Source organism: Lolium rigidum, chromosome 6, assembly GCF_022539505.1.
Source record: "Lolium rigidum isolate FL_2022 chromosome 6, APGP_CSIRO_Lrig_0.1, whole genome shotgun sequence".
Lineage (NCBI taxonomy): Eukaryota > Viridiplantae > Streptophyta > Magnoliopsida > Poales > Poaceae > Lolium > Lolium rigidum.
The window spans coordinates 187,823,431-187,844,163 of record NC_061513.1 but is presented as its reverse complement, the minus strand read 5'-3'; the positions used below and the strand labels follow the sequence as shown (position 1 = coordinate 187,844,163).

The 20,733-nt window shown below is 45.3% G+C and overlaps 1 protein-coding gene across 1 annotated transcript; it reads right to left on the bottom strand.

The window, feature by feature from the left end:
• Positions 1–10,041: 10,041 nt before the first annotated feature.
• LOC124665925 lies at positions 10,042–18,362 on the bottom strand (the record flags this gene model as incomplete). Its single annotated transcript, XM_047203275.1, has 7 exons — positions 10,042–10,709; positions 10,790–10,843; positions 10,977–11,141; positions 11,571–11,789; positions 11,904–11,990; positions 12,130–12,239; positions 18,329–18,362. Coding segments are annotated over 7 exons (1,194 nt in total), but the record flags the coding sequence as incomplete, so codon positions are not given.
• Between the last annotated feature and the right edge of the window lie 2,371 nt (positions 18,363–20,733).

The following is a 20,733-nucleotide window of genomic DNA, read 5'->3' as shown; positions in this document are numbered from 1 at the left end:
CCTGAGAGGGGCAAAACGATCTGAGCCACCCGTTTCACCCTCTACAGTAAATACTCAGTCCCACTTTTCATAGCAGCCGTCCGATCGGTGAGTTTTTTCCTCACCTGCTCATCTTCCCAACGAGTCTATGACGCGTGGGTTCAGCAATATGCGGGGCCCAATGGTCAGAGGCAGCTACGGGTGTTAATTCGCGTCGCCTTTGAGTCTACAGCGGTTGAACGGTGAAACCCTAGATCGGGGACACACCCAATCCACTCCCCCCAATCCCCGCTCCTCCTCTCCTCCCCAACCCACGTCTCTTCTCCTCCTCACTCGCCGGCCGACCTCTCTCTCCCGCTGCAGCCACGCGTGAGGCCGGAGAGGCCACTCCCCAGGCGCTGGAGAAGCGTGAGAGGGTACTCTCCCAGCCGCAGAAGGCGTTGGATTGGATGGAGGCGAGCACCGCGCCGCCTCTCCCCTCGTGGAAGGCTATGCGTGCCGAGATCGCGCTGGGAGGATCCGCGGCGGCGGCGACTGGAGGCGCCGGGCGCGGCCGGGGATAGGCCGGCGCAGGGTGGATCCGCTCCGGCGACGACCGGAGGCGACGGGCTCGCGCGGGGCGGATCCACGGCGGTGGCGACTGCAGGCGCCAGGCGCGGCTCGTCTACGTCGCGGCCTCGTCCTCTCCTCTTCGGATGTCGGCGCGGGGAGGCGGCCGTACCGGCGTTCTGGCGAGGAAGGAGCGCATCGGGCCACTGCTCCGGCGACGACCGGAGGCGACAGGCTCGCGCGGGGCGGATCCACGGCGGTGGCGACTGCAGGCGCCAGGCGCGGCTCGTCTACGTCGCGGCCTCGTCCTCTCCTCTTCGGATGTCGGCGCGGGGAGGCGGCCGTACCGGCGTTCTGGCGAGGAAGGAGCGCATCGGGCCACTGCACGTCGCTCGCCTATGTCGCGGCCTAAGGTCAGGACGTGCAGGCGGCCGTGGCAGCGTTCCTCCCCGGCGTCGTCTGCATCTTCCCCGCCAACATCCTTGTCTGGCACTTCTTATTGTCTAAATATATTGCCAACATCCTTCCGCGCCAGTATTAAATATATATTTTGGAAATTGGATAAAGAAATAACCTTGCACTTCTTATTGTCTCTTGTCTGGCACTGCAATTCAGTTTGTCTTTTAGAACCACATAGAAAACATGTGATGCTCTTTAACTGTATATGGCACTGCAATTCAGTTTGTCTTTTAGAACCACATAGAAAACATGTGATGCTCTTTAACTATATATGCTGTTGTATTTGCATCTTTTTAGCACCCTCCCTTTTAGTATTAATATTGTTTGTCATCAAAAGTACCGAAAGATTATGTTGATCCATCGTCCATGTATGAGTGGAGATACCGAGTGTACCAATGAGAATGTCTTTGCAGTCATTATTTATTTTGTTTACATCTTTTAACATGACTGTACCCATAGCGACTCTTCTATTTTTAATCATTGCCATGAAGCTCAAGTGATTTGACAGAACCATATCTATGTTTGTGGTTTTACAGGTTCACTTCCAATCATTCTCTTCAATTCTTATCCTTTTCCTTCCAATGATTGAAGAAGCCATTTTCTTATTCTTTCAATCTCATGCTCCTTATAGATGGATGATATATATATCAGGTAGTAAGTTGGTTAATATATTTGAGGGTTGCAGCAGGCACAAAACAATTTGGTGGTTAGCTTCCATATTTTTTCCCAAATAATCAATTTAACATCTTTCATCTGATTATACTATTTTTTCTGCTTTCTTGGTGTGTGTATTGTTAGAAATAATAACTTGCTTATATACTTGCACTAACTTTGGACATGATTATACTATCTCATAACTTGTTGACTCTAGAGCTTTCTCTGTAAATTAGTTACGTATTTGACTGGCCTAACAATTCTTGGATATTCTTTGGACATGGGAAGGAGTATATTAATTTGGCCGATGAGCATTTATAGAAGTTGATATACAGTGGCCAGCTTGATCAGAAGGAACTGGACAGGTAAATCTTGAGTCTATGCCCATTTGTTTTTTGTTTTCTAATTTATTCTGCATCTGGTTCAGATACCATCACCGGATGATGCTTTAATGTTCTTTGTGTACGGCTACTTGTGTATCAGGCGTGCTTTGGCTCCTCTTATTTCTTAGCTCCTTCATTTTTATCTGTACATGGTTTTGATGCCTGAATTTTTCTTCTACCGATTCCTAATTCTAGAATGCTCTTATTTTTCATATGGATGGAAATTTTGTGTTTCCGTGTTTATTCAGTAGCCACTTTCCTCAACCAGTGAATACAATAAGCATCTAAAATTTATGGGCTTTCTCTGAAGTTTTCTCTTTATGTACCAATGCCCTAATCCTTGTGTTTCTTTTGGTCTGATGTTTATCAGTATGCAAAAAAATCATTCCTGCTGTCAGAGCTTGCACGAAAGCGAGGCCACAAATGCAGTTCTTCTGTAAGACTCATTGCGAGTGATGCAAGCACACATGGAGGCTCCTCTGTGCCTTGCCGTGCTGCGGAGAAGATATCCCTGTCCTGGTAAGCAGGCATGAGGTTTCCAAGTCTTTTACGCAATAAAAATTGTTTATTGCATGAGGATTAAGAAAAGGATCGATAACTATACCTGTATCCATAGCCTATCATGTATTATCATGTAACATCTCAACTGATCTTTCTATGATGTTGAAGTTTATTGCAAGTTTTGTACCTATTTGTCAGCAATTGAAACAGCGGTGTTGTAGAAAATGGTCCGCAATCTGCATTACATACACCTTGTGCTACAAAGTATTCTAAATTATTCCAGTGTTTCCCTGAATATCACTACTAAAATAGATCGTCTCCTTGGTTTCTAGAATTTAGCTATAGGGTATAAAACCTTGCATTATCTGAGGTACTACTTTTCCACGTAACTTATACGAGATATGTCAATTGCAGAACTGTACGTAAGGTTTAGTTTGAATACTAAGAGATGTCTGGAACAGTTCTGATCCTCTAGAGTATAATATTGCTGGTATTCAGATCCGTTCTTGCATATCTGAGTTCTTAAACTTACGCCTATGTTGGGTCAAGGAGAAGCAGATTGCGGTATATGAATGATATTCATGCCCTGGTGATTTCTTAATATCTTTCTTTTACTTTCACATGCACATACTGTCATTTATTATCTCTGTGCAAAGCATGATGATTTAATCAATAATTATGTCCTGGCTTATTTTTGTTTTTTGCTTGGCTTCTTTCAGATGCTCTTTTATTTCTCCTTGTAGGACAATGGCATGCTACTTTCTCTGTTTATGTACTCCACGCGGGATTAAAGTGCAGAGGATGATTTCCCTTGAATAACAGACGACGCTATGCAGTACAAACTACTACAGTAGCAGCACTCATGCTGTGACCTCGCATATATATTTGGATGTGTATTGACTATTTCTAAATTTTCTGGTGACATTCTCCATAAATGCATTCATTAAAACTGTTGATGTTGAAGATGGTTCACTGCTGTTTTTCAGCTTTGGCATGGATTTGAGCAAAAGAAGAGTCACAGGAATTTGGATCTTCTAACTTGCAGCTAGGTTTTCGGTGTACAGAAGATTCTTACCAATGGTGATAACAGGCAACATGTGAGTTCATATTTTCCGTGGCTGGTACAAGCAATAGCATCTTCCACACCGATATTTCCTCGTCTCTTGTACTCTGTTGTCTCCACACAATAATTTTGCTTGAATATATATCTCCTCTCTTCAGGCTGCAGGCGGGAAATATAGTGGAGGGTTGCTGCCGGAGCTTGGCGTGAGTTCTTGCGAGTTCTTGCGATGGCATGGTGAGGTGATTAATAGTATACATGCATTTTTTTTCTTTCACTAATCCTTTGTTGTTTTATAAGTGTGACATAATGCTTATTTCTACCTCTAGCAGGATATGTAATTACTGTCAAGAATGCTGCCATTTGTTGATTGCAACTAAATACATATGAAGGGCCCTTTTGTTTTAATTCTACTGATGCATCGCAAGTTGGTGAAACTGATTTGTCTAGCTGGATGCAAAATTGCATTAGTTTATCCTGAAGCAATGCTATATGCTGCTACTGGGATGTAAAATATGGCTTGGCCTCCTCACATTTTATATGTCTGAAGTATATTGTTCTTAATTAGTTGTTCAGACTTTTTCAGTCGCAGACCGTGTGATTGGTAGCCTAGGGTCTATTCCCTATTCCCATGTCATTCTGATTCCTCTTTTATGTTCAAGTTTTTATCTGTAATTTGATATATCAGAGTTGTATTTTCTAGCATGACATGTTGTTCTATGGTTGTGTCTGCATTTAAGCCCCACTATAGCACTTCAATAGTCAGTTATGCCAGCCTGATTCTCCATTTCCTTTGCTTGATATATATGTTTAGCTCATGTAGCATCAGGCTGTGGGATTTATTTCAAATGTAAGCTCAATGAGATATCAAGATTTTTAAAATAGCGGTACGAAGTAAGATTACTAGCTAGGTGCTTTGCTTCTCGTTGTTTCGCTAAAGAACAAAATTAGGGTATTTGTTTACAATGCTGAACTGTTTCAAATTAGTGAGCTTAGTCATGTTCTTACGATTACGAGCTTCCCAATCATTTAGATATATTACTTATATGTGTTTCTTTGTATTCAGATATACATTGACCCCAGTAATACTGAAATATTTTGGGTCAGTGGAATGCATGAATGCAAATTTTGGGATAAATGACAAGGTTCTTTTGGAGCTTCAGGAGCGAGCAACCAAATTGAAGACAAAGACCTTGATGAATCAAATTTCAGCCGTAAGCTATAGTACTGTCCTTTTATGGTCAAGTCTGTTACAATAGAACTTGAGCATATCCATTCTCTGTTGCCAGCAGTGTGCACTTGGCCAGATTTGAGAATGATATGACTGTATCATTCATACTTCTATGGAGCTTTTGATCTAATATAATGGCATACAGGCTTGGGAATGATATACAATTATGGTGGGTACTTGCTGTGGTCTTTTTCACGTTTCGTGTACCTGGTGAGATTTCTGATCCACTATCTATTTTTGCCCAGTATCTCTGATATCTTATATGCACATAGATATGTTAGCGATATAGAGACATAGTGTCAGCTGCTTTCTTATCTTACATGCTATTCTTGCGTTTAGATCTTTGTTCAATACATTATATGGTTTTGCTTACAATGTTTACACCTTATTGTGTTGCAAATTAATCAACCTACATTCATGATGTATGCACTGCCTTTTAGATTTGTGTAAAGTCCTTGCTTGATTTAGTCCAGACTCCATTTGCACCGTGCTTTGTGCTTGTTTTCTGCTTTCCTTGAATTACCTTTTATGTTTGACAAGCTGTCCTATGTCACACCGAACTTCCCGGGGGTTGTGTTGGTGTGGTGCCGCGGAGGAAGTTCTTTTGGAGTATCGCCTTCTGTGGTTTTTTGGACGCTTACAACCAGGCCACTATGCAAGCGATCAGATTTTTGCAAGAAATGTATGGTTTCGTTTTTCGAGACTATAACTATGACTGTAAGATCGCGTACGAGAGATTATACACGTTCTGCTTGTCGTTGCAGCATGTGCCTTGTTTTTATGTTCTTTGTCACCTTTTATCATGCATTCTGGGATCATTTGTTTCTTTCCTTACATTGGTGTATAGGTATCAGCTTTTATTATTTTTCTTGACCTGTATCGAGTTTTGTACTGTGTACTTCAGGAAATGTGTGTGAATACTTCACTTGAAACTACCTGCATAATTTTTCTCAGATATGCATTGATTCATTTGCCTGAAAGTAACTTGTGTTATGTTGTGTTGGAAATTTCTTTGAGACCATATTATGTTTTGTAGTGTTGGAATACTAAATTAAAGTGGAACTGTCGGAACACGATATATACTTTGGGCTTCCGTGTTACGTTGTTTGAGAAGGTTCTTCAGTTGCCTTGGTGGCATTTTGTGATAGAATCCATTGTTGTTAGTGTACATAGAACTATTTACGATCCCGAGTGTTATCATAAAGATGCTTCTAATAATGTTTGTAGTTTCTGATTCACTTGTTTCCCGGGGCTTTTTTCCCTATTGCAGCTTGTTACAGTTACATATGTTAATTTGGCTGTTTCAGTGGAAGCTACTCAAGCAATAGGGAATCTAGCCAAAGGTTTAAGAACTCATTTTCTGCAAACTCACGGAATCTGCATATAGCTTAAGTCAAAATGTCCTTTTTCCGAGACAATTTTGTTTTGTTGTTAATGATATCTTGTAGCTTATAGCTTAAGGTGTCTGATCTGATTTACACTAATACAGTGTTATGTGTTTTTGTAACTGGGATATTGTGCCCTTCACCTTAGCCACATGACTGGTTAGTGCTGCCAATTTTGAATGTGTCTATGTTATCGACTTGATGAATAGTCGCTGTTATGCACTACTCGCTTCTTGTCTTGCTTGGGGTAGTTTGAAACTTGACCTTGGAACTATGCTGTAAGGGTTCGGGCATCTGAATGGGCGAGCAAAGAACTCTCAAGATAATATCCATTCAGCATTGCATGGAAAGAGTGGGAACAGAGAGGTATGGAGAGATATACTGCTTGGATTTATGAGGCTTCGATTTTCCAATTCTAAGCTCGCTTCTACATTACATGTATATTTATACATTTGGACTAGAAACGAGATTGGTTCTATAGTTGAAGCCACAACAGCTAATAAGGCACCAATGTTAGATTGTACCAGCATTCTCTTACCATATATAACTAAACAAAGAACCGGATGCAGGGAACCTTTGGCTTCGGTCTTTAGTAAAGTAAAAGGAGTTGAGTTGTCATCATATCTACCACACTCTTTTTATGCTAGAGGGAAACCTTGTTATTTTTTGTTACTCGACCTCTAACTTAATTAGTTGCACTGAGATTTTGAATTGTGTTCATCTAGCTAGCAGTATTCATGGTTTTGTGACTCATGTTTTTTGGGTTACGTTTGTCCAGGAGAATAAGTAAATTTGTTCAGGACATTTTACATGGCTCTTTGATCACATCTCCTTGTATTTTGGATCCTTCGGGTGACAGAAATAACTAAATTGGATCCCCAACACTTTGTGAAGATGGTGACATGCTGCAAGGAGTCTGATTCGTTCTCAAGAATGCTTGTCTTTGAGTACCAACGAAATGGGACTCGTAAGCAGATATTGTCTTGGCACTGCAACCTTGTGTGTCTGCGGATGATACCATTTGACTGAAAACTTATAAGCTCTGTTTGTTGATTTTTTAGTTTCAGATTGGGAAGGATGTGTCTGCTATCTTGGCTGTGGTTGGATGAAACACGGAGCTGCAGCCTCTGTTTGCCGTTACTGCATTGACGTCCAGGTCCATTCCAGTTCAGTCTCTTGGTTATAACATGGCATCTTTAGTGTGGTTGATACCGAAATGTTCATGTGATGTAACAGCTGAAATGCGTTTTTTGTATCGCAGATAATCAACTTTGAGAGGTCTAGAGTTCTCGCCTCCCAACTGTTTGTCAGCTCTGATGTCATTGTCAAGAACGGGCCTCTCAACGGTATCGTGTACGTCCATGTCAACACATTCATCCATGTCAACACATTCGCCTCAGGGGTTATCCTGATGGAGCTGCGAAGCGGCCGAGCCTCACTCTCCAAAGATACAGAAGATGTGGTGGACTGCGTAAAGTATATTCATAGCTCATGGTTATAGTGTTTGGGGCCTGCTTGATTATGCACTGTTTGCCTTTTGTTAAACTTCTTTACTCAACTTTTGGCCTTTCTGAAGTTTTATTTAAAGATACTGTGTTTAGAATGCACCCTGCTATAATTTGTGCTTAATATCTCCATGAGTTCTATTCCATTTTCTATTGAATTAACAAAATCACTCAGTTATATTGTAATAGATTGTAATTTGCAGCTATGAGATGTTAGATTTTGACAAATCAGTTAGGTTCTATGTTGTCAAGGATTTGATTTTATCAGCTTTATGAAATGCATAAGATTCATATACCAGGTTTTTTTCCTTCTTATTTATGTACATTATGGGCTGGTGTTTCACATACAGCTGAATTTATTGTTTACTTTGCTTTGTTAGCATTTTTTATTTTTATTAGCAGATTAGACACGTAGGATACCTTGCAATGCTTGCATCAGTACTTTTGTTGTGCTTCACAATGCAAACAATTTTGCACATAACTCTACAAAAGCACGATGGTGATAATGATTTTCCTTTTAGGTGTCCATGGTTGCAAAGCATGCCCCAGTTTAAAGGACCTTTCATTTCCATCATGGGAACCAGTTAAATTAACCGTGTTCAACTCTACGCGACTACTAAATTATTGGTGTGTTTTTTTCGCTTGTACTTATAGTATATCTTCCTACCTCAAAAGTGTTGCTCTAAAATTAATATGGTAATAATAATCTGACCTTGGTAGATTATATATTTCAAACGGATTTTCTAATAAACTGATTAATCTTAAAAGATATGGTCAATCCCTGGCGATGGCGGTCAATCTGTTTGAAAGTCTGCGGGACACGCCGTCGATGCCATGGCCTCCGTTTGAAAGTGAGGAAACTTGAACTAAGCAAACATCGGCTCTATAAGGTATAGAAGTAATTTATATTTTTTTTCACCGTCGGTTTAGAAGCTTTGCCATCCTCAGACATGTCGTTGCCTGCATGACGGTGTCGTCCTCCACAACGTCTCCCGGCACTTGCCCTCGTGTCAAGCAGCTGCTTGAAGAGGACGATATGAAATACATTTCTTTAAAATTTCCTACTATTTCTCTAATTGTATTGTGTTAGGATTCTGAATTGACAAAATATTGTCTTAGGATTTTGAAATGTTTAATATGTTTTGTCCTCTATCAAGTGTTAGGTATGTCTTGGGGCGAGTAGTGGATGGCGTGGATGGTTGTGGCTGATGGCGTAGATGGCCACGACGAGTACTTGGTTAACGGATTAGATGGGTGGATGGAATGGAGGGAGGTGTTAGAGGTCAAGGCGGAGGGGTAGAGAGATAGGTTAAGAGGAAGAGACTGGGCCCAAATCGCGATGGGGATGAGGGTATCAGCCGAGAATAGTGGTGGAAATTGTTTACGCGAATATTTGTAGTAGTTTTTGGTTCCGTGGTACCGGTTAAGGGGCTCAAAATCTCAAACCAAGCTTTTTGTCTTTCTACTCAGACTAAGTAGAAACATTCTTCTTGCAATAGTAATTGTCCTTTTATGCTTCTTTTATGATGCTACCTTTTTTTGGGTACAATAACCATAATATGGGGGATCTTATACAAAAGCATAAAAGGTAAAATATTTTGCAAAATCGTACTAAATTGTCATATCTTTTTGTAGCACCTCCTCGATGGGATGGTGTATCTGCGAGGTGAAATTCCGGACTAATTCTTAAGAACTTATAGTTTAAATTCTGACTTGATTCTGCCATTTTGCGCGATAGCGCAACAGGTCATCTAGTTACCCCTAAAACTGGAAGAGCTAGCTCGGGGGCGTGTGGTCCAGGTGAGAGGCTGGAAAAATGGATGTGAATCAGTAGATGCTTGTGCTTTACTGCAACGAAACATGGGTGGAAGCTTCAAGGCCAAGGAAGGGACAAATGCATTGGGGAGCAAAAGGAGATCGATCGAGAAAAGTTGCATGCATATATACTCCCTACAGTTTCTGGAGAGATACCCTAGTGCTTCTACGGCTAATTCCATCCAACCGATCGATGGATTGTTTCCCCATCGAGGTGGGCGTGGTGTATCTAACCGGATTGCGTCTTGCTTCAATTGTTGGTGCGGAGATCGACGGGCCAGGCGATGATTTTGCGTGGCGTTGAAGGGTGTCTGTCTCTAAGCCGTTTGAGCAAGACATGGGGACAAAAGACACAAGGCCTGGCACTAAACAATGTGTTGGTGCATGTATGTACTGACTTGGCTACATTGTTCGGGAGATCGATCTTGTACAAGTAGAGTACCTCACTAGCTGATCGATCAGCGTACCGATTCCCAACTTTTTGAGAACAGAACCTCTGAGAAAACAAATTACTCCTGTATAAAAGACCAGCAAAGACGACCGATAGTACAGTACATCCTTGATTAAATCCCAAAAGAAAAAGAAAAAAACATGTAGCAGTATGATCCGGCCTCCTCCTCCTCCCGTGGCAATGGCAATGGCAATGGCAATTGTCAAAGCAAGCTAGGTGCACCTGACGTTCCTCCCCGGTCCTCCGTAGTAGAAGTAGTTCCCCCAGACGGCGTTGACGCCGCCCTGGATGTCGTAGCAGTTCGGGCGGTCGGCGGTGACGCGGAAGGTGGTGAGCGGGATGAGGCTGTTGTCCCAGTCCACCACCTCCAGGTTGCGGAAGTAGGAGGAGCGGCCGAAGCCCTCCCCGGGGAAGTGGCCGCTGCCCATCTGCGTGGCCGTGTGCGCCCCGTCGGCGCGCGTGTCCACCACCTCGCCGCCGAACTGCACCATGCTGGCGTGCGATGCGAGGTGGCTGAAGAGGAAGGACGGCCAGTACCCCACCAGCTCCCCGGACCCGAACTCCAGCCACCAGTTGCCGTGGTTGGGGTCCTTCCAGATCAGCAGGCTGATGTCGAACTGCCCGCCCTTGTAGCCGGACGTGGGCGAGATGGCAGCACCCATGGCGATCCGGCTGTTGGTCTGCACGAACCCGGAGCACAGCAGGTTGTAGCAACCCGTCGTCTGGTACGCGTCCGACTGCAATGCCAGCATCGAATTAGCAATTCGAATGGATGTTCATGTGTGTGATATATTCGGTCAGCAGTTTGGATAATTACCGTCCAGTAAGTGAAGAACCTGGGCGAGTTGTCCCCATACAGCTGCGGGCTCACCTGTTTCAGACAAAGAGCATGACAGCAACTGTTAACAGAGGAGGAGACTGCTTTGTTGTCCCGTCCCAAGAAACGGAGACCAGAGAGGAACGGACGATACGCAATCGCCGCCCGCAATGGTCGTGCTATGTACCTGCCATCCGGCCTCGATGGTGTTGAGGTCGTTGCCGAAGGAGCCGCCGATGACCCAGATCTGCGACAGGCTGAACTCCGTCGCCGTGCTCACCGTCGGCGCCCACACGTTGATGCTCGCCCGGGCGCCGTAGTACTCCTCGCCGGCGACGTACCCCACCGCGTGCTGCATCCACCCACCATTTCATCCCATCAGCTACTTATCAAATTACTATCGCGCGCTAGCAAAATTGAATTGACTGTTGCCCAACACTAATTATCGATATCAATTAATCTGCACCTAACGAGAGCCAAAATGCAGATGAGAGGAGCGACACTCGGATCAATGCTCTCTGCTGATGTTAGCTCGGAGCAGTAAAAGCAATGGCGCCCCAATCAAAGTCGGGTCAAATCCACGAGGTTAAAAGCTGTGCGCTGAATGTACCCCTGTCCTTGCGATCAGTGGATGGCATCATGGCACTGGTCGATGGGACGTTTGAAGCTGACTAGCGTGAGCGACACCTTTGCAGATGCTGCTCCTAGCTGCAGAGTGCCTCTGCTCTTGCAAAACGGAGTGACGAGGGAGGAGTGACAGAAGAATAGATAGACTGCGCACCTCGTGGCCGCCGGAGACGGAGTCACGCCGTACTCTGGCCGTGGGCGCCCGTCCGAATCTCCTAGCAGAGCTGGCGCGGAGGACGTCGGCCTCCGTGATCCTCCTGACGGGCACAGACCCTTTCGGGCACGACGCGCCGGACGCTGCCCAGAGCTGTCCGCCGGCGTCCGCCGTGTCATTGGGGCGGCGGTGGTGTCCGCTCGGCCGCACCGGCGGGCCCTGCGAGAATTGGCAGGAGCAGAGCTTCTTGGTCAATCATTTGCCTGGGATTTTGTATTAACACGCGCGCGCGAAAGAAACATGAAGAAGGCTGCCCGCGAATGAATGCTTTACCAGTGGCCTCTGTCCCCGAAGCCTCGGGTGGTCGAACGCCGGCTGCAGGTGCGCCGGCACGCAGTCGATGACGTCGCCGTCGGGGCTCTGCCATGAGCCAAAGCTCACCGTTAAACTTTCTCCGGCATTTTATCTAAAAAAACTTTCTCCGGCATACGAGGCACGAATTGCACCAAGAATGAGGACAACGCGTATTGCAGTACAACAAGGAACCGAGGAGACATACCTGTATCGTCCGTAGAGACGGCTTGTTGAGCCTTCTGAGGAGCGCCTGGACCCGCTTGTACCTGCGGAGCTCGTCGCCCGGCCGGAACGTCACGTTCGCCGCCGCCGCCGCTGTGCACTCGCCAATAACCAAGAAATGGAGCAGCAGCAGGAAGAGGACAACGACAGCGGCAGCGGGAGGAGACGGAGCGCAAGGCGCGGCCATCAGTGTGGGATTCTGGGCCCGTGAAGCTTCCTGCACGGGCAGCACGGCGGCGTCTTCTCGCTGCTGCTGCTGCTCCTGTGCCAAGAGGAATACATTGGCTGGCTGGTCGGTGCCTGCCGCTGTTTGCTTGGGAGTTGGAGCACGGAACCTGTCCACTCCACTGGCAGTGGCAGTGGCAGTGGCCAGCGGCAGCTCTGAGGTAGAGAACACTCGTTTGCACGCAACAAATCCCTTTTCCCGAAGAAGAGGAGGAGGAGGAAAGAAGAACCGAACAAGGAGCACTCGTCCTCCCTCTAAGCAAAGATCTCTCCCTCCAAGGCCCTGCCCGACGAGTGCACACGGAGGTATATATCCATCACTCACTGCTACGCTCAAGGTTAAGAGGAGAGAATGGTGTTGGGATTAACTGGGGAGGAAGGGAGGGAGGGAGGGGGTCGGCCCGACAAAGCATGGGGCTTTGCAGCATGAGGCAATTGAGTTGAGGGCGAGGGAATAAGTAATTTACCTGGGGCCGGGCCGATGTTGTGCTTTTGGTAAAGAGGCGCCCTGCCCAAGTGGAGTGGGAGTGGCCATGCAACGCAATGGAGTGCTGCTGCTGCAGTGCTGCGTCTCGGCTCTCTTCGTAATGAGTAGCAGAGATGTTGTGTTAAATTTCTATTTTTTTTACCTTTTTGACAAATCTGATATTTTAGCAAACTAATGTATCGGTGAAACTATTTCCAATCTGACAACTACCTTTGGCGCCAACAAGAATGAAGCCAACAAAGCTATGCACGAAATGGCTCGATATGCTTGGCACCGACCTCACCGGGGCGCCTACCATCTTTGGCATCAATCTGCACTATAGACGGCTTCACCCTCCCTGCGTCGAACCCATGCGTCCGATATGAAAATGGTTTCACAGGTGTCAAATGAGACATTAGTTTCGCGCAGGGTTAGTTTTTTTTATTTTGCAAAAGTCCAACGATTTATCATAATCCTCATCAAATGCACAACTGTACAAGAAAATATAAAAGTAATAAAATTTACAAACTGCTTTTTGAAGCACCTAGCAACGACTACAAGCCCGTCCTCACCCCTCCATCACTAGGGCGAGGCAGATCTTTATGTGTTAGATTATTAGGCAATTTTTGTGTGAGATTAATTACCGAAAACAACATGACAGATGCACAAGCATACTTAACCACACACATCAGACTAAGCACATGCATCAGATCTGAACATGGAACAAGTACCAGTGAAAGGTAGGAGAGAAAAACACGTACATCGCGACCGGGAAGATCGCAACAGCAGCACCATGGGAATTGTTGATGTCGCCCATGGTGTAGTCGGATCTGTCGATGAAGCAGCCGAACCGTTGAAGAAGAGCACGAACATCAGCGAGCAGTCGCGCCGAGACGCTCCCCAAAAACCTTATCGCCCGTCTCCCGGTGCAGGATCTCAACGGACGGAGTTTCGGAGACCTGCTCTCCCGGACGGTTGTGCACGCAGTCGCCGGGATGGAGAAGACTAGAGAGTAGCGCAGCAAAAGGAACTTCGTGAGAGAGACAGACTAGAGAGTTCTGAGAGTTGTGTACTCCAGATCTGATATGTCTCCTGGTATAGCCTGGGAGGAGAGCCGACCGACCGCGTTGCCACGCGTAGGAAGCTAGGGACACGCGGCGAGCATGCACATGTAGGTCGACACGTACCCAACTCAGTTGGTGCACCAAGCAAAAAATTTAGGCTTCCTTGAGTGTGTCTCGAATTCGAACTCGAGTCACGAAACGTGACGTGCGTGCGTGACGAGACGAGCCGAGCCGAGCCGAGGCGGGGCGGGCGGAGGAGGAGGAGTGCGCGAGGGCTCCTTCTATTCCCACTCACTTGGAGTGACTAGAACATCAACCCTTATATACCACTCCAACTCTCTCCCAACTAGCAATGTGGGACTAAACTTTGTCCCCCAAGGCTGTCCCAAGCTGCCAACGTGATGGGCCTTGAGATTTCAGCAATTGTAGACTACATGGGCTGCCTTACTGGGCTGCAACCCATCTACATTCAACAATCCCCCACCAGATCTCATATGCACATCAGATGACGCATTAGTTCCATTCACTGTTTAATATACCTGCACTTCAGTGGAGACTGTTAAGTTGAACTTCCACTTAGGCAAGGAGCTACGCTTGACTACAAGCTCGAACAATGCACTATGCCTTGAATTGTCTGTCTTTGTGCAGCAAGTTTCACTCAATGCCGGCACGGTACTAGGCTACCATAGCCTTCCCCTCGGGTGGAGCTTATAAGTCATACTCCTCGGCCCTTCATGAGCTTACTAGAGATTCACCCAAATCTCCCACACTATGACATAATCTCTAGTAAGACATTGTCAATCTCCGGAGTTCTTCATACTCCTCGGCCCCTCGGGTTTTTAGCACTTTGGACATAATCCAATGCTATTACTCCGGAGTTTTTCAGTTTTCTGACAGACTTCAATCTCCTCTTGTTATGTTTGGAACTTTTCATATTATCCTTAGAACTTTTCACTTTGATAATCACAGTTTGATTATCACAGTTCATGAGGATGGCCGGAATTGGGTTTTTCAACCATAGGCAAGTCCATCAAGAGCTCACGAAGCCATTCCGCTTCGACAGTAGCTGTATCTAATGCTGTGAGTTCTGCTTCCATAGTTGACCTCGTTAAGATGGTCTGCTTGCAAGACTTCCAGGAAACAGCGCCACCACCAAGAGTGAAAACATATCCAATTGTGGCCTTCATCTTAGCATCTCAAATCCAATTGGAATCACTATACCCTTCAAGTCCTCTTGGATACCCGGTGTAATGAATTCCTTAACTCATGGTTCCCTTTAAATAGCGCATCACTCTCTCAAGAGCATGCCAATGATCATCTCCCGGGTTGGCCACAAACCGGCTAAGTTTGCATACAGCAAACGAGATATCAGGCCTCGTAGCGCAAGCTAAATACATGAGTGAACCAATGATTTGAGAGTATCTTAATTGATCTCTAGTTGCCTTTTCATTCTTTCGAAGCAAGACACTAGGATCATAAGGTGTGAGAGAAGATTTGCAATCAGCATAGCCAAATCTGCTCAACACCTTCTCAACATAATGAGACTGCACAAGTGTAATCCCATTATTCCCATCTCTCAATAACTTGATGTTCAATATGACATCAGCTTCTCCAAGATCTTTCATCTCGAAACACTAAGATAAGAAGGTTTTTACCTCCTCAGTCACTTTGAGACTTGTCCCAAAAATTAGTATGTCATCCACATACAAGCATAGGACAACTCCCTCACCCCCACCATGGCGTTAGTACACACATTTGTCGGCTTCATTAACAACAAAGCCCATAGATGTCAAAGTTCTTTCAAACTTCTCATGCCATTGTTTGGGTGCTTGTTTGAGACCATACAAAGATTTCTTTAATTTACACACCTTTCTTTCTTGACCTTCTAGTACGAAACCATCAGACTGTTTCATGTAAATTTCCTCGTCCAACTCTCCATTTAGGAAAGCCGTCTTAACGTCCATTTGATGAACAAGAAGACCGTGTGAGGCAACCAATGACAGTACTACACGAATTGTGGTCAATCTCGCCACAGGTGAGTAGGTATCGAAGAAATCTTCGCCTTCCTTTTGGGTATAGCCTTTGGCTACAAGCCGAGCTTTGTACTTCTCAATAGTACCATCAGCTCGAAGCTTCTTCTTAAATACCCATTTACATCCTACAGGTTTGCACCCATAAGGACGCTCAGTTAACTTCCACGTTCCATTAGCCAAGATGAAATCCATCTCGCTTTGAACCGCTTCCTTCCAGTAGTCTCATCTGGAGATGCGAGAGCTTCTGAAATGGTAGTGGGAGTATCATCCACAAGATACACAATGAAATCATTACCAAAAGATTTTGCAATCCTTTGTCTCTTAGTCCTTGTGGGAGCTTCATTGTCATCTTCATCAGAATCTGAACTCTCATCATCAGATTCCTCATCAGACTCCATGGGAGTTTCATGTATTGGATCAGATTCCCAACTAGACATGCCATGCATATCTCTCATAGGAAATATATCCTCAAAGAATGTAGCATCTCTTGATTCAAAGATGGTACCAACATTCATGTCGTCCACTCCAGATTTCACCACAAGAAATCTATAAGCAATGCTATGGGCAGCATAGCCAAGAAAGACACAGTCCACGGTTTTTGGTCCAAGCTTTCGCTTCTTGGTGATTGGCAAATTAACTTTAGCCAAACAGCCCCAAGTTCGTAGGTAGGAGAGTGATGGCCTTTTCTTTTCCCATTCCTCATAAGGGGTAATCTCTTTATTCTTGGTTGGAACACGGTTTAGGACATGACACAAAGTCAATATAGCCTCCCCCACCATTCCTTGGATAAACCCGAAACATCTAATATGGCGTTAACCAAATCTGTTAGAGTACGGTTTTTTCCTTTCCGCAATCCCATTGGATTGTGGGGAATTGTGAGGCGTCCTCTCATGGATTATACCATGTTCCGCACAAAATAAATTGAACTCATTAGAAAAGTACTCTCCACCACGATCGGACCGAACCCTTTTTATCTTTCTTTCAAGTTGGTTCTCAACTTCAGCCTTATAGATTTTAAAGAAATCAAGAGCCTCATCTTTAGTTTTCAGGAGATACACATAACAGTACCTAGTGGAATCATCAATCAAAGTCATGAAATATTTCTTTCCACCTCTTGTCAACTCACCATTCATCTCACATAGATCTGAATGTATGAGCTCTAGTGGTGCCAAGTTTCTTTCCTTCGCAGGCTTGTGAGGCTTGCGAGGCTGCTTTGCTTGCACACAAGCATGACACTTAGAGCCTTTGACAAAGGTGAATTTCGGAATTAAACTCATATCAGCAAGCCGCGACATACAACCGAAATTAACATGACAAAGTCGTTAATGCCAAACATTAGTTTCATTAACACTAGTGCTTACATGGTTCACAACATTATCACAGAAGTCTTCTAGAGAGAAGCAAAACATTCCCTCACATTCATAGCCCTTTCCAAGAAAAGTTCCATACTTAGACAGTACAACTTTATTGGACTCAAACACCAACTTAAACCCATCTTTCATAAGACTGGAGCCACTAACGAGATTCTTCTTGATAGAAGGGACATGCAAGCAGCGTTCTTCGCTTGCACGATCTTTCCCGAATTAAACTTCAGATCTACCGTGCCAACACCACGAACAGTAGCATGTAACCCATTCCCCATCATTACTGAGGAACCTCGGGCCTGATAAGAGGTAAATATGGAGATGTCAGCACACACATGAACATTGGCACCTGTATCAACCCGCCATTCTGTGGGCTGAAACACCGAAAGAACAGTAGGTAATATATTACCATACCCTGTAGTTCCTTCACCGGTGTTGCCAATGACCATGTTGACAGAATTTGAGTTTTGTCCAGCCTAACCTTTCTTTCCTTTGCGTTGTGGACAGCAATTAGCCCAATGGCCCGTCTCGCCACACACCCAGCAAGGATCTTTCTTCTCTGTTTTCCCCTTCTTCTTGAAGTTGGTAGTCTGGGAGACTCCCTTGTTCTTTCCCTTGGACTTGTGGGCATTTTTCTGCACCATATTGGCAGCTAGAACGTCCCTCGGTTCCTCCAAGTGTGTTTTTCTTTTGTCCTCGCCTTCTCCTCAACATCCGGAGAGCCCATGATATTCTCAACAGAGAACTCATGCCTCTGATGTTTCAGAGAAGTGGCAAAGTTCCTCCATGAAGGGGGAAGCTTAGCGACAATGCATCCCGCGACAAATTTTTCCGGTAGCACACACTTGAGGAGCTCAAGTTCCTTTGCCATGATCTGTATCTCATGAGCCTGTTCTACTACAGATCGGTTCTCAACCATTCTGTAGTGATTGAACTGCTCCATGGCATACAGTTCTGATAAGGGGTGGCCCGATCTTCTCAGTAAGCAACGGTGGTGATGATGATCACGGGATGAACACAGCGGATGAACACGATGATGTAGTGGATGATAACTTGTATGACGCAACGAGATCTCTCGATTGGTCCCTGTCGCCAATGCAACAGCTCTCAACCCTGCAAGATATTCGCAACTCCACAAACTTGCGCACGTAGCCGCCGACCACGAAGCGGTAAGTTGCAATCTAATAATTCCCAATGGAACAACAGATCACACAAGACTTTCAGATCTACACCAAATCAAGCAATATGGTGTAGGGATTCAATAGTTTTGCAGAGCAAACAACTAAGAACTACGGTTTATCTTAAACGTGGTCTAAAGCAACTTTGGGGACGTCCTGGGCACTTATATAGGGGTTCAGGACGACCTTAGGTCGAAAAAGTACGAAAATAACCGACCCACAATAGATCTGGTCGAGACAAACTTGGACTCGGCCGGTCTGGAGGCCGGTCGACCGGGTCTGGGACCGGCCGGTCCGGTTCAAACCGGGCCTGGCGCCGGGTGTGGACCGGATGGGGGTTCCAGGCTTACTGGATGTCGCCCCGGTTGGCACAAGCCAGAAATCCGGTTGAAACCGGATGGATCCGGCATGGGGGCCGGTCGGACCGGCCCTGGGACCGGGCGGCCCGGCGGTACGGCCGGTTGACCGGTCCTGGCGCCGGCTGGAACATCTCCTCCTCTCGCGCATGCCTCCCGCTCCTCCCTCGCGCGTCCATGGGATGTCTTCATGTCCAGCTCCATGTCCAGCTTCACGTCCATCTTCTGCTCCAGCTGCTCCTCTCCTCCTCGTGCGATGCTTGGTCCCTCCTCATACCTGATCATACAAAAATAATAGGACTTAGGCAGTATAAAGTTCTCATCGATCAAAGTATCACTTAGGAACAAATTCACCCGTTGTTTAAGTAGCTTCGCACGAGCTCGTGTCATTGGTCCAATCCTGACTTCATTGGACTTGAGCTTCACAGCAGGATCATCTTCTTGTAATGACGGAGGTAGTAGTGAGGTAGGGATGTCCTCATCATCCCCCCCTTCAAAAGGCGTCGACCTCGACGCTCCAAGGTCTTCTCCGTCATATGGTGTCAAATCAGCAACATTAAAAGAATTACTGACACCAAACTCATCAACTGGAAGATCTATCGAGTATGCATTATCATTGATCTTGGCAAGCACTTTGTAAGGACCAGCACCACGAGGAAGCAACTTGGACTTCCGCAGCTTCGGGAACCTATCCTTGCAAAAATGTACCCAGACCATATCACCAGGCTTGAATAATATCTCCTTGCGCTTCTTGTTCATCCTTGCAGCATTGCTCTTGCCTTTCTTCTCGATCAACTCTTTAGTCTTCACATGAATCTTTCTCACAAAATCTGCCCTCTTGGATGCCTCCATATTGACTCTCTCATGTATGGGTAGAGGCAACAAATCAAGCGGAGTAATGGGTTTAAAACCATACACCACCTCAAAAGGACACAGCTCCGTGGTAGAATGTACTGCCCTGTTGTAAGCAAACTCCACACGCGGCAAACACTCTTCCCATTCCTTCAGGTTCTTCTTGATCATGGATCTCAACAGTTGTGACAATGTTCTATTCACAACTTCAGTTTGACCATCAGTTTGGGGATTACAAGTAGTACTGAAAAGTAGCTTCGTCCCCAGCTTTCTCCACATCGTCTTCCAGAAGTAGCTCATAAACTTCACGTCACGATCAGAAATAATAGTCTTCGGGACTCCATGTAGACGTACAATCTTCCTGAAAAACAGGTTAGCAATATGCGATGCATCGTCGCTCTTGTGGCAGGCAATAAAGTGTGACATCTTAGAGAATCTATCCACTACCACAAATATAGAATCATGGCCTCTTTTAGTACGCGGCAAACCCAACACAAAATCCATACTAATATCCCCCCAAGGTGTAGTAGGTGCCGGTAAAGGAGTATACAAACCGTGAGGCTTCAGCTTGGACTTGGACTTGTTGCAAGTAATGCACCTCTTCACATACTTGTCCACATCCCGCCTCATCTTTGGCCAATAAAAGTGGTCAGCTAGCATGAGTAGCGTCTTCTCACGCCCAGTGACCCATCAAACCTCCAGCATGAGATTCCTGCAATAAGAGCAAACGCACAGACGATTCTGGAACACATAGTTTGTTAGCTCGAAACAAGAACCCATCATGTATGTGATATTTTTCCCATGCTTTACCAAGAGCACATAAGCGATATGGTTCAACAAAATCATGATCAGTGGCATACAAATCACATAGTATCTCTAAACCAGGAATTTTAACATCAAGTTGAGTTAATAGCATATTCTTCTTAGATAGAGCATCAGCAACAATATTATCTTTTCCCTTCTTATGCTTAATAATGTATGGAAAAGACTCAATGAACTCAACCCGCTTAGCTAGACGCTTATGCAAAGTAGATTGAGCTTTCAGATAT